General features: G+C 35.8%; 3 protein-coding genes and 1 pseudogene across 3 annotated transcripts; 2 read left to right on the forward strand and 2 right to left on the reverse strand.

The window, feature by feature from the left end:
- Positions 1-22: 22 nt before the first annotated feature.
- On the forward strand, positions 23-4,353 carry LOC110740129 (putative disease resistance protein RGA3). Its single transcript, XM_021920626.1, has 4 exons — positions 23-2,438; positions 2,533-3,406; positions 3,507-3,615; positions 4,059-4,353. Exons 1-2 carry the CDS (start codon positions 23-25, stop codon positions 3,366-3,368), a joined length of 3,252 nt encoding a protein of 1,083 aa, XP_021776318.1. The 3' UTR covers positions 3,369-3,406; positions 3,507-3,615; positions 4,059-4,353.
- A 1,220-nt stretch (positions 4,354-5,573) lies between these two features.
- Positions 5,574-10,034, forward strand: LOC110739985 (nucleobase-ascorbate transporter 4-like). The gene is made up of 14 exons (XM_021920467.1): positions 5,574-5,953; positions 6,704-6,801; positions 6,889-7,065; positions 7,160-7,260; positions 7,360-7,435; positions 7,609-7,668; positions 7,910-8,094; positions 8,272-8,368; positions 8,503-8,589; positions 8,685-8,743; positions 8,897-8,988; positions 9,091-9,168; positions 9,315-9,475; positions 9,579-10,034. Exons 1-14 carry the CDS (start codon positions 5,860-5,862, stop codon positions 9,795-9,797), a joined length of 1,584 nt encoding a protein of 527 aa, XP_021776159.1. The 5' UTR covers positions 5,574-5,859; the 3' UTR covers positions 9,798-10,034.
- A 170-nt stretch (positions 10,035-10,204) lies between these two features.
- LOC110739986 lies at positions 10,205-11,913 on the reverse strand (annotated as a pseudogene).
- A 616-nt stretch (positions 11,914-12,529) lies between these two features.
- Positions 12,530-14,286, reverse strand: LOC110739930 (1-aminocyclopropane-1-carboxylate oxidase-like). Its single transcript, XM_021920408.1, has 2 exons — positions 13,736-14,286; positions 12,530-13,426 (listed from the first exon to the last, which is right to left on the reverse strand). Exons 1-2 carry the CDS (start codon positions 14,284-14,286, stop codon positions 12,850-12,852), a joined length of 1,128 nt encoding a protein of 375 aa, XP_021776100.1. The 3' UTR covers positions 12,530-12,849.
- Positions 14,287-14,655: the final 369 nt, after the last annotated feature.

Here is a 14,655-nt window from a genome sequence, read left to right on the forward strand (position 1 = left end):
GTCTAAGGAGAGATCAGACATTATGGATGTCGCATCACTTTTGACACTAGTGCAAGCTTTACTCCAACTTTTAGATTCTTCATTTGCAAACAAAATTGCATCTGCTTGGAGTTTCAAATCCCAGCTTGCAAAGATGAAGGACACTATGACTGCCATAACTGCTATTCTCCTTGATGCAGAAGAGCGAGAGAGACAGCAGTTTCAAAGAAGAAGCAATGTGGAACATGATTGGCTGGAGAAACTTAGGGATGCTGTTTACGAAGCAGATGACCTGTTTGACGAGGTTGCCGCTTTAGCTCGACGCAAAGAACTTATCTCAGGCAATCAACTTGCCAAAGAGCTAAGCCTTTTCTTTTCTCATTCCAACCATTTAGCTTTTGGTTACAAAACATCTCGCAAGGTGAAGAAGATAAGGGAGAGGTTGGATGAAATTGCCAAAGATCATCATGACTTTGGTTCTTCTTCCTTATCACTAGTTACTTCCCCGATGGGGAGAATGATGGTTAAAAGAAGGGAAGACATTCACTCATTTGTAAATGAGGATGTTATAGGGAGAGATGAGGAATATAAGGCAATCTTAGATATGTTAATGGATTCTAGTTTACATGATAATCTTTTTATTGTCACCATAGTTGGGGTTGGGGGTTTAGGGAAGACCACTCTTGCTCAACTCGTCTATAATGACGAGAGGATTAAGAGTGAGTTTCCATTAAGATTGTGGGTTTGTGTGTCCGTTGTATTTGATATCAAAGTAATTCTTCATAAAATTTTAAGCTCAACAACAAATGACAAGTATGACCACCTTGAGATGGACCAATTATGGTGTTTAGTTCAAGAAATCATGAGTAAAAGTAAGTATTTCCTTGTTTTAGATGATGTATGGAATGAGAATCGTCATAAGTGGCTTGAGTTGAGGAACTTATTGATTAAAGGGCAAAGGGGAAGTAGAATTGTGGTTACTACACGTTCTAACATGGTGGCTAGAATCCTAGGGGACAGTTCTACATATGATCTGAAGGGTTTCTCCGAGGAAGACTCGTGGCATTTATTTGAGAAAATGGCGTTTGAAAAAGAGGTTGACCAGATGGATATGGGCCTTGTTGAGATAGGGAAATCTATTCTTAAAAAGTGCTGCAATGTTCCCCTTGCCATAAGAGTTGTTGGAAGTCTTCTTTATGGTCAGGGCAAACCCACATGGCTGTTATTTAAAGACTTAGACTTAAGAAAAATAAAGCAAGAGGATAACAATGATATAATGCCTATACTGAAGCTGAGCTACCATCATCTTGCATTGTCATTGAAGAGCTGCTTTAGTTATTGTGTCTTGTTCCCCAAGGAATATAGGATAGAGAAGGATATTTTGATTGGCTTGTGGATAGCAAACCATTTCATTGTACCCTTAGATGGGCAAAGTGTTGAAGAAGCTGGAGAGGAACATTTTATGACCCTGTTACAAAGGTGCTTCTTTCAAGATGTTGAAAGAGATGACGTTGGTGAGATTGTATCATGCAAAGTCCATGATCTTATGCATGAAGTGGCTCAAGAAGTAGCAGAAACAGACGTTATATATTGTGTTGCAGGCCAATTGAAGAATAATTATCGGCATTTATCTCTAGGACATCTCGACGTGGGAAGCATTCTGAGATCTGTGGGTGATTTGAAACGGCTACGTACACTATTTCTTTTGGGGCATATAAAAGGCTCTCTTGAAGTTGTTGACAGTGACACGAGAGAACTCTTTTCAAAGGAGAAATGCTTGCGTGTCTTGCGCTTATGTCACAAGAGCATTAAATCATTGCCCAACACAATAGATAAACTTATTCATTTGAGATACCTTGACCTGTCGTATAATTATGAGCTGCAGTTTCTTCCTGCAACAATTTGTGAACTAATTAACTTGCAGACATTAAAATTAAAGAAGTGTTGGAGCTTAGAGGAGTTGCCGAAGAACTTGAGAAAACTAGTGAATCTAAGGCACTTAGATCTTAATGATTGCTTCAATTTGAGTCATATGCCACCAGGAATGAGCAACTTAATTTGCCTTCAAAGTCTATCAAGGTTTGTTGTGTGTTTTGATACTACTGCACCTGCTTGTCGAGGTAAGCTGGAAGACTTGGAGATTCTTGCAAACCTCAGAGGCAATCTTCAAATCGTGGTGATATCTACTGATCAAACTCATGATGATGCGAAGCTTACCCAAGCCAAGTATGTCATCAGAGGATTGGAATGTCTGAAGAGTATAAAGGTTAATGGTGGATCTGCAGCACTGTTAGAAGGACTTCAGCCCCATCCTAATGTTAGATGTTTAACATTGAAACAGTACGAGGGGACGACATTTCCAAAATGGGAGTCATCAGAGGACTTGAGGACTTCTCTTCCTGTCCTTCGTGATCTTTTGGGTATTCCAACGGACTTGAAAGAAATCCCTTCACAGCAGGGTTAAGCTAACCCTTTTTTCTTGTGAAAGGTTGCAGCATATCCCATTGTTATGTCGATTGCGTCATCTGACAATCCTTGAACTTAACAGCTTAGATAATTTGGAGTACATCGAAGATAATAGTGGTGATGGTGATGGTGGAGCTTTTTCTGCATCATCTGGACCGAGCACCACTTGGGCAGATGATCAGTCAATGTCATTCTTTCCATCCCTTGAATCACTTTATTTGATACATTTTCCAGAGTTAAAAGGATGGCAGCGATGTTCTTCAGGAGACATGGATTTGCAATTGAGCTATGATGAACAAAACCAACCATTTTTCTTACGCCCAGTACCATATCAATTCCCTCGTCTCTCTCTTTTGGACATCAAACACTGCCCAAACCTAACTTCCATTCCTTTAAGTACAAGTTTGGAAAAGTTGATTCTGTGCTCTAGTTCAGATGAATCAAATTCATTTTTGTCCTATGGGACAGGGATTTCACAACAGCTGACCATTGGATTTGGCAAAAATGAGAGTCTGACAAGTTTGTTTATTGTAAGAGAGGTGTTTCATAACTGCCTATTTCCCACTCTTTGTAGCTTGGAAATTCAGGGATGGAGTAAACTGAAGAGCTTGTGTGGAGGAGGTTTGGAGCATCTCATCACCTTGCAGGAGCTCTACCTACAGGACCTTGATGAATTGGAAGAACTGGATGATCATATGCCTTGGAGATCACTCACCAATCTTCGTTACTTGGGATTGAAAAATCTTCCAAAGCTACTGAGTCTACCTAAGGGAGTTCAACGGATAACTTCTCTTCAATCACTTTCTATAGATGGATGTAACCAATTAGCATCGTTGCCTGGAGCATTGCACAACCTTGTCATCCTTGACATAAGAAATTGCCAAGGCCTGAAAAAGATGCCAAGAGCCTGTTCAGAAGACTAGCTCAAGATTCCACGTCCCCCAAATTTTCATCTTTTAGTGTGAGTACCCTTTGGTTCCTTTGTCGAGAAATATAATCTATTGTTTGTGCTTCAGCATATCCTCATTGCATCTAAAATTAAACAACTGGTTCACGTGCAGAATTATCGACTCCAGCGAAGAGCATTGTTCAAGCGTTTGAATCTGTAAGTCAGGAATTCAGAGAAAGGATAGATAGCTTCATTCCTTGATGGTCAGCGATTCAGACAGGGTCAGTACATCAGTTGTTCAATATTCTCTTTGTTTTCAATTGACTTTATGTTGTAGTAATGATCATTTATAGGCTTCCTCCTCGCGTCATCCTACACATACTTGATTTCACTTCAACTCTAATAGTTTGCAAAATTTCTATTTTTGCTGATATATTTTTTACATTTAAGGACAAGAATAGGAGCTAGATGTAGTCATGTCAGCTTGAACACAGCTTATTTTTGCTCAGCACCATTGTCCTGTTTCCTGTCTTTGACCACATAATGTATTGTTTTACTTAAATATTTAAAATGATTGATACACTATTGATAGCACTCCGACTCCGTATGTGATAAGGAGTACTTAGTTTATTGCATTATGTTTTTAAAGAATTTTGCTTGTTTTACAACGATTTAAAAATAATGGAGTACTTAAAGTGAGTTTGTTTATATTTTTGGTTTACAGGATGATCAAAGCAAACCAGTTCAACACTCAACATGAAATTATTGTGTATACAAGAAGGTCCAAAGCAAGTCAACTTTAACATGAACACTATTATTCTTAACAAATGGCTTCTTATCAATTTCACTTAGCCCAAGTCCTCAACATACTTCATATCAATGTCCTCAGTTGTACTCCCTCCTTACTCTCCTCATCAATCCTCTCTTCTTCACACGTGCTTCTCTAATTGATGATCGGATATGCATTATAGGGATAAAAAGAGGGGGATTTCCCCTGTTTTTTTTTTTGTTTTTTTTTGTCTTTTATTTTTTTTTTTTTTTTATTTTCCTTTTTTTATTTTTATTTTAATGTATTACATTAGAGATACTATCTGAGCCATGCTCAAATTTACCATTGAAGTATAATAAATTTGGGGATCTTTGCATCAAAGGCTAACTAGTATGTGGATCATGTGATGCGCTAGTGATATTTCAGTGAGCTAGTGATATTTAAATATAATTCGTAGTAGGTTTCTCTGTGGTGTTGTAGTTTGTCTATTTGTGTAATGGAGACATTATCATTTTATCACCATTGTTATTGAACCAATAAAAGATGTTTGGTTGTATAGATTTATATAGTTTAAAATGTATAGGTTTGTTATTGACTTAAAAATTATATACGTTAGAATGCATGATTAGTACTGGAATTAAAGAAAGAAGTAAATTATTTATGAGTAAGTGTATATATTCAATATGGTAGAACTACTAAAAGTAAAATAAAAGCTTAGGTCAAATGTTTTTACCTTTATGCAGTTGGGATTTAAACTTTTATTTTAATTTTTGCCCAAAAGGATATATTGGCCTGACATTATGTTGACTTTGTTATATTACTCGTTTATTTAATGAACTTATTACTTAAATATGAAATACTAAATAGTGTTGAATCCACACGATAGGTTAAAAAAAAGTTTAGATAAAATTAAAATAAGTTCAAATAAATAAAAAATTAAAAAAAAAAAAGTTGAAAAAAACACGAATTCAGAATATATACAATACTTTGGAAGTAGCTTAGTTGATCGCTACTTTGTAGACACATCAAGTCTTAAATCACCAAGTTCCATGTAAGAAATTATCATGCACCGTCACGTCAATATAAATTGAACATAATACTTGTATTGTTTTGCCTCTCTTTAGGATATGGCTTATGTTTAATACGAGTTCAAGTTATTGCTATTTATGTACCTTCTTATACATTTTCCTCATCATATTTCTTATACACATAAACATACAAGCAATAATGTGAAAGGGCGTAAAATTACCTTACCCTCGGGTATAGGATTAAATTGTACCAACCACCCTTCCCAAATTCTTCTAAACTTTTGATGGCTTCTTTTCTAGTAATAAATATTTGTTGAGAAGAAGGCGAGCTAATTCCCAACTAAAATAAACTCCTTATGTCACACTCAAGGTTTTAATCAGTCAAGGAGCTGATATATAGTCCTACCTTCCGCTTCTAACTTCTTTACTTTGCTTTATGTCTTTTTCTTATTAACATTACAATCATACAATATACACTTACATTATAAAATGTGTTAGTTATAGTAGCTACAATTATCCTACTAATTCTATTAATATACAATTAGCTAAATAAAACAATGATGATTCCTCACGAAAAAGACCCTTTTTTTGAATTGAACTTAAGAGTTGTGTATTTTTGGTCTTAATGTGCATTTTCTTATCAACCTCCCCTGTTTTATACTCTGCTTTTTCTTTGTATATTAAGCTATAATAAGCATATGCCAAGCTAAGAAGATTAACAAGAAAGAATGGCTGCACCTAAAGCAGAGAATCTCGGGCCGTTTCCGGTGAAGGAGCAACTTTCCTCAGTTGATTTTTGCCTCACTAGCAATCCTCCTTGGCGTCAGTTCTCTTTCTTCATTTCTCCCGCGCTTTTTTCTTTTATCATGTTTAATTATTTTTGTTGAGTAATTACTATTGCTTATTGGTTAATTTTTTTTAGAATGAATGAGTGAAGTTATACTGTAGTTTTGTTACTCATATGTGCTCACTTACTTGTTTGTGATGTTATTTGATTTCATTTTTTTTAAGAAAGAAAAAATGATATTTTGGTAATATGTTGAATGCTCCTTGATTTTATTATGTAAAAAAAATGAAAAACTGAGACAATTAGGAAACATGATAATAATATTTTCTACCATCCAGTTTTTTGTCATTTTTAAGAAAAAAAAATTAAGAAAATAGCCTGAAAATTATTATATGGGGTAGAAAGAGTTCTAAGCATTTACATTAACAAGGTAACTTTTTAATTAAGTTTCTTGTGATTTTATTTCACCTACCTAGCAAAAAACACTTAACAAAGCTCACTTTGGTTCTTTGAAAACATTCAGATACATTTGATTCATTCAGATACATTTGATTCAAGAAAAATTCGTTTGATCTTTTAGAAATTGTCTATTGTTTTTATAAACAGATTTCTCTGTGCTGTTATATAGCTCATATAGCCATTTATTTTCCATGTTTCTCCTCATTCGAGTTCAAGGCATACGTAATGTACCAGAGCTTACACGTTACACCCCCCCCCCCCCCCCCCCACCCTTTTATTTTTCTGTAAGGCTTCATAAATCTAATTTGGCTTTTGTGAAAATGCAGATGAAGCCGTCATTCTTGGGTTTCAGCATTTTTTAGTAATGCTTGGGACTACAATTATGATAGCAACCATACTTGTTCCTCAAATGGGAGGTGGACCGGTATATATCTTTTGTAATTATCTGAATTATATTGTGTTATATGTAATCAATATCCTTCCTTAGAAAGTTTCACTCAAAATTTGACAGGTAGAGAAGGCTCGTGTGATACAGACTTTGCTCCTTGTATCGGGACTGAATACCCTTTTGCAGACTTTAGTTGGTTGTAGGACAGCAGTAGTCATAGGAGGTTCATATGTATATGTAATTCCTGCTATCTTCATAATCTTTTCTGACCGTTTTGGCAGGATCATTGATCCTCATGAGGTTTGCATCCTATCAACCTTTTCATTTCAGTTCTCTTATAACAAATTTTGTTAGCATTTATTGTCCTTACTAGGTATCGCCAATGTACATGTAGAGGTTCGTGCAATCAATGAGAGCACTCCAAGGGGCATTAATGTTTGCATCAATATTTCCTGTGGTAATTGGTGTTTTGGGATTCTGGAGGATTGTTATAAGGTAAGAAGTTGATAATTTTGCATTATGTATTAGCTGATAGCTTGTTACAATAGTCATTCCTGCTCTCTCTCTCTTTCTCATAGAAGTCTGCTGTTGTAGGATCTTAAGTCCGCTTGCTGCTATTCCTCTTGTTACTCTAACTGGACTCGGTTTATTCCAGTTTGGTTTCCCTCAGGTATTTTCAAACTCAAATCTAAAATGGTACTATATGTCATTGTTTTTGCTTTGTCAAGTTGGATTCTCGGATTATTTAGCATGTTGATTGATCATTAATCCTATATTGCTTTGTCCTGCTTCAGTTCATTATAAACAAAGCTGACATGTTTTGGTATTGATGTGTAATGCTAGCTGGCTAAATGCATTGGAGTCGGACTTCCAGCTCTCATTGTCATGATTTTTATCTCCCAGGTGAGTAGCATCATGTCCTCCCATGACAATCCTCGTATTCATGGTACTACATAGTTTATATTTGAGGTCGGTCCAGTGGATTACATTAATCTTGCCTATCTAAAGTTTTTCCCAGCAGAAAACACATGAAAAAACAGGTATACTTGTAGAAGATTTGGGGCATCCTGAATTATAGGTTGTTGTACATATACAGAGAATTTATTGCCTTTTTCTCTAAGATGTGACATCAACTTTATTGCAGTATATGGCTAGCTTGCTGAAACCATTACAAGCCTTATGTCGTCGATATGCTGTAATAGCAACAATTGCCCTTATCTGGGCTTTTGCTGCAATCCTGACTGCAGCTGGTGCTTTCAACCGCAACTCCCCTAACACTCAGTTTTACTGTCGCACTGATCGTTCTGGTCTTATCAGTGCTGCTTCTTGGTGAGTAAACTTTCTTCAACTCAAAAATATTTCAACCTTCATTTGTAATCCTAGAAATTATGCTTTATTTACTTATGTTAGTTGTTTAGTCAATACAAAATAGTGTAATTTTCTCAAGGTAAAAACACACTAAGATTCGTTCCATTTCATAATTATGTTTGTGATAATTTGGTGTAGGATACGTGTCCCTTATCCATTCCAATGGGGACGTCCAACTTTGAATGTTGCAAATGGTTTTGCTGTAATGGCTGCTGCTTTTGTATCTATGGTTGAGGTTTGCTTTTTTTTTTTTTTTTTTTTTTAAACTTCGTATTATATTCCACTGCGTACTACCCTCTCTTTACAATTCAAGTACTATTATACTTCAGTATCAACGCTGATTGTCACTACCTTGGTGTATGCCTGTAGTCTACAGGCACATTTATTGCAGTAGCAAGATATGGCAGTGCCACTCCAATGCCGCCTTCAATTGTTAGCCGTGGAATTGCCTGGCTGGTAGGCTTTAATCTCATTGTATCACTCTTATATTCCCATAAAATCTTAATTTCTTATCATCAGTCTAATAAGCTTCAATTTGATATTGGCAACAGGGTGCAGGACACTTTTTGAATGGCATGTTTGGAGCAATTTGTGGCCCAACTGCCTCAGTGTAATATATAGTTTCTCTAAATTTCATTCAGAAATTTCAAATACCATATGATGAACCACATATTTCAGAGGGACTCTTAGAGCTTCTTCCAAAGAATTTATTAGAGCTAAACCACCTAAACTTTATAAAATTTTCTGCTCCTTTGGTTTTCAGCGCGAATGCAGGACTTCTGGGACTCAACCAGATTGGAAGTCGCAGAGTTGCTCAAATAGCAGCTTTTTTCATGCTTCTCTTTTCAATTTTAGGTGGGTTCAAATCATCATTGCTATCTTAACTCAGCTTAAATAAATGAATGCTCAATTTTCCTTTGTTTTCTGGTTATGTCATGATATCTTTCCTGCAAATAGGAAAATTTGGGGCACTCCTAGCTTCAATACCTCTACCAATATTTGCAGCTCTGTACTGCATTCTTTTTGCTTATGTTGGTAAGTATCTTCAACACAAAAAATAGTAGTTTAAGTATGATTGAAACTTGGTCTGATGTTCAACTTGCTATATGCTCTAATTTCATATATTGAATTTCATCTTCTTCTAGTTAGTTACTTTTCTGAAAATTAAAATTCCTATGCAGTCTCAGCAGGGCTAGGATTTTTGCAGTTCTGCAACCTGAACAGCTTCAGAACAAAGTTCATACTAGGATTCTCGCTTTTCATGGGCCTTTCAGTGCCACAGTACTTCAATGAGGTTCTCTTGGTTTCTGGTCACACTCCTGTCAACACGAAATCTATGGCAGTAAGTTTACATCATTATCTTACTGAAATCACATTCATCCTATTTTAGTGTCATAATCGCCTATTTAAGATGTAATAATGATCTATTACGTCATTGGTAACAGTTCAACAGCATAGTGCAAGTGATTTTCACGTCTCCTGCAACAATTGGAGGCATCCTGGCATTGCTCTTGGACATAACTCTCCACCGTAGCCATGCTGATACACGGAAAGACAGTGGTAGGCATTGGTGGAAAAAGTTCAGATCCTATGAGTCAGACACTAGGAGTGAAGAATTCTATTCTCTTCCTTGGGGCCTCAACAAATACTTTCCATCTGTGTAATCAGACTGATGACTATTAAATACAAAATAAGCAAACTGAGGAGATTATGGCTTGGATCTATGTTTCATTTTGTGTTCTACATGATGATACTGTGAAGTATATCTGTAAAAAAATTGATACTGAATGAAGATGCAACTATACATGAAGGCGACATATGAGAAGATACATTGTTTTGAGGAAGTCTAATTACTGACATAATTGGCTAATTTATACTACAGGTTAACGTTCATGTTTCCAGCTGATCCCTGATCTATGCAAATTTGAAGCTTATCTTAGCCTAGGATTTTGATAGCTTGAATGTAAGTTATAGCTATATACCAATTTTAATATAATGATTGGAAAGTTACAGGTACTTAAAGTGAGAAATTTTGTAGCGACAAAATCATCACGGTTTATAGACTGAATTTCTGCAATAAACATGGTATATATTGATTAGTAAATAGGTCAGAGTAAATTCCAAGGGTATATATCTGCTAATTACCAAAGAGAGTAATACAAACATTACTGAGATGTACATCACTTGTTTAAGTTAACCAGTAAATCTTACATCATCTGCTCATCACTTTCAATGGGCTTACATACATGGATCACATTAGACCATTGCATATTGGATAGCTACTTTAGACAATGTTGGACTTACCTTATAAAAATGCTGTAAATAATCACTCACAACCACCTTCGTATACTCGTAATCACTCGAATCATCACTCTCAACACGCTTGATTTCCTTCGACAGTGGTGGATTACAGAACAACGCCAAAGAGTATTGTTCTGAATCAGCTTGTGTGACAGCCCTATGCCAAGAACTTTGAACTTTTGCATTGCTCATTATCTCAGGAAAATCTCCAGCATTGACAAGTAATGCATCAGTAGGCCATGGAACACTTAACCAAATTTTCTTATCTTTGTGCATAACTTGGAGACCACCTGAAGTATCAAATTGCATCAGAAGAGTAAGAACAGTACCATCTGTATGTGGGCTTAAGCCCATTGTTGATTTGGGCTTTGGACAAGGTGGGTAATAGTTGATTCTTACATTAATCTCTCTAGTTTTTGGGTCAAAAAATTTAACAAAAGCATTTTTCTCAAGAGATAATGCTTCAGCTAGTGCTTGGAGTATGTCATCACTCAGTTTTCTTGCCTCCTCTGTATAGCTTTCAATAACTTCCCTGATTACAACAAATCTTGGGTTAACCCAACTCTGATCAAATGAATTCAGTTAGTTTATAAAAGTTCCGATAAGTTAAGATAAACACAAATTTCAGGACGAGTATAAGATATGTGTACAGTAAAATTGTGTACTGTCAACCCATTCCTCAGTTAAAAAAAAAAAAGCTAGCTACACTCATCTTATAATAGCTTTACGGTTAACAAGATTACTTCAAGTGAAGGGAACACGACCTCTAACAATAAGTTGAATGTCAATTACACGCGATTTTAAGGATATGTACCTGAAATTAGCAGGTTTTTGAGGCCAAACATGCCCATGAGTTGATCTTTAGAAGATACCTTCATTGTCAAACGATCAATCCAATCAAGAGGTTTATCATCAGACTTAACAAAATTTCTACCATAACCCATATTATCTACTGAAGCATATGTTCCAACGGACCTTTTCTTTTCCTCAAAGGAAAGCTTAAAAAACCCCTTTATTACTTCCTTAGCAGCAGACAACAAAGAAAATGGTATACCATGGTCCCTAACCAAGACCATGCCATATTCTCTAAGTCCGTCGGCCAACTTTTGTAGCTCATATTTTCTCTCCTCCACCTCACTAGCGCGTAATCTAGCCATACTTATGGATGGAAAATTCTCCGGCAAACAAGAGATCGCGGTGCTTAGAGTGTCCGAGGGTGGCCTAAGGAACATTTTTGGTACATCTTGGACACCATGACGTGCAAGTTCTTGTACCACGGGCACCTTAAGGACTCTTAGGGAGCCATCTTGACTAACAATGGAAGTTTCATGGAAAGAATCTTGGGTGTCCATAATTCTCAAAGTTTGCAAGAGATTAAAACTTGAAATAACAAAATGATTGTTATAGAGCTATGAGAGGTCAAAATGGGTACTTAAAAAAAGGGGAGTATCTCTTAATATCTAATATCCATAATAGTTTAAGTTATGATGTGTTCTAATCATCTAACTCTTACTTTTCTGAATTATCTTATCCTATATAAATTTATCTAAACGTATTTGAAATTATCTAAATTTATCCAATCTCACTAGAACTTATTTTAGGCTTAAATTGAACTTAGGTAATCAAGCTTATTAAACTTATTAATAAAATAAACAGAACAAGATCTTAGTGGTTTAATCGGGATAACAAATCAAGTTGTTATTGTAGGAAAGATTTAGTGGGGTATAAAAAGATTCTTATTTCTGTTGTTTAAAATGTTGATGACCAAAACAATAATGGACTACTTGATATATGTGGCCAAGCACTATCTTATTGTGAATGGTTTGTATAACCCGTGATCCCGTGATGTACATCGCTTCGACTCAATTTCATTTGTAAATAGATCTATCAAATCATGCGTGAAGGTTGGATTCGGGTCATTTTTAAATAGGTTGGATCATACTCGTATCATATTTATTTGGGTTTACAAGGCTATGTTGTGTTCAATGCGGGATTGGTTCAGTTTGAATTGTTCTTCGATCGTGCACGTCAATTATTAAGAGCCCTGATCTATTTGTAGCTTTTTGTTTGTTGATCACAAGGTTCCACAAAACCCCATTTTGAATACGTTCCTTGGCCATGTCACATACGGAGTACTTCCTATGTTTTACTATAAACAACCAATATCAATAATGGTAGATGTAACATCAGTTATATCACTAGTAACAACCAACTTTAACAAAAGAGTTCATTCATTTATACCTCAAGGGTTCAAAAACCCTCATAAGGCGAAAGCCAGAGTTCAAAAAAAAAAAATTTGAAGGGAGGTACAAAAACTTGAATAGGATTAGCTAGGAAAAGAAAGGAAATTGGATGTTGATCACTTTTTGTATTGCAACCTTATTAGTACATCAATCGATTGATGCTCTGATCCTATTAGACCATTGCAAATTTCATAGCCACTTTCGGTGATGTTTGACTTACCGTATAATAATGTTGTAAATAATCACCCACAACCACCTTCTTATACTCGTAATCACTCAAACCATCCCTCTTAATAGGCTCGATTTCCATCGACAATGGCGGATTAAAGAATAAAGCCAAAGAGTACCTCTCTAAACCAGCTTGCGTAACCGCCCTATGCCAAGAACTTTTAACCTTTCCATTAGTCATTATCTCTAGAACATCTCCAGCACTTACTAGCAATGCATCACTTGGCCATGGAACACTTAGCCAAATTTTCTTGTCTTTGTGCATAACTTGTAGACCACCAGAGGTATCAAATTGCATGAGAAGAGTAAGGGTAGAACTATCCGAATGTGGGCTTAAGCCCATTGTTGATTTGGGCTTTGGACATGGTGGATAATAGTTTATTCTTACATTGATTTCTCTTGTTTTTGGGTCAAAATATTTGACAAAGGCATTTTTCTCTTGAGATAATGCTTCAGCTAGTGCTTGGAGTAAATCATCACTCACTTTTTTAGCCTCCTCTGCATACTTTTCAATAACTTCCCTGGTATATTACATAAAACACGTCTTTTCACAAGTATAGAGGTACACCAATGTGCACATATGAAACCGCAAATAAAAGAACAGTATGTACATACTCCGTTGTAGTTTGATAGTAACACAATTACTTGTATTATATAATATGAAGTCACATGACAAGTGTACACAAAACCTCTAACAAAATCATGTAAAAATTACAAGTTACCTTGTTTACAATTTGAAAGTTACCCTCAATTAAATAAAAATGATGATAATCGTTAATAGACCATATATAAATAAATCAAAAATTAAAATTATAAGGGAGGATACGTACTTGAATTCAGCAGGCTTTCGAGGCCAAACATTGAGCCCATGAGATGACTCTTTTGGAGATACCTTCATAGTCAAACGATCAATCCAATCAAGAGGCTTATCATCAGTCTTAGTAACAAAATTTCTACCATAACCCATATTATCCAAACTAGCATACGTCCCAACATTTTTCTTTTTTTCTTCAAAGGACAACTTAAAAAACCCCTTTATAACTTCCTTAACACCAGACAACAACGACAATGGTATGCCATGGTCACTAACCAATACCATGCCGAATTCTTCAAGACCGGCAGCCAACTTTTGTAGCTCATTATTTCTCTCCTCCACATCCTTACCGCGTAATGTGGCCACACTAACGGATGGAAAATTCTCAGGCAAACAAGTGATCGCAGTGTTTAGGGTGTCTAATGGCGGCCTAAGGAACATTTTTGGTACGTGTTGGACTCCATGTCGTACGAGTTCTTGGACCACAGGCACCCTAAGGAATTTTATTGAACCATCTGGGCTTAAAATGGAAGCTTCATGGAAATATTCTTGAGTGGCTCCAGCCATCTTTTTCTTGATAGTTGATACTTGATAGAGATTACTCAAGTGATTTATTGGTAGTGATGCATAATTAATCAAGTGTGTTTATAATAGGAAGAGGTCTAATTTGAATTAATCGAAAGATGCTTAATGGTTTGATTGAAATAAAATTTTAATCAAGTTGCATGCTTATATTTATTAGATATAATGATTTGGTGGGAATATATATAATTCGATCAAGTGGTTTATAATAGGAAATATTTTTGTAGTCTATGAAAAGATTCTTTTTTCTAGTTCAAACCATAAGACTAATGAGCTGCTAATAGTTATTGTTTGGGGTCCAAATAACTTATATTGGGCCCGGTCCATAAATGAAAATAAGCAAAGCCCAAATGG

The sequence above is a fragment of the Chenopodium quinoa genome, unplaced genomic scaffold, assembly GCF_001683475.1.
Source record: "Chenopodium quinoa cultivar QQ74 unplaced genomic scaffold, ASM168347v1, whole genome shotgun sequence".
Classification (NCBI taxonomy): Eukaryota; Viridiplantae; Streptophyta; class Magnoliopsida; order Caryophyllales; family Amaranthaceae; genus Chenopodium; species Chenopodium quinoa.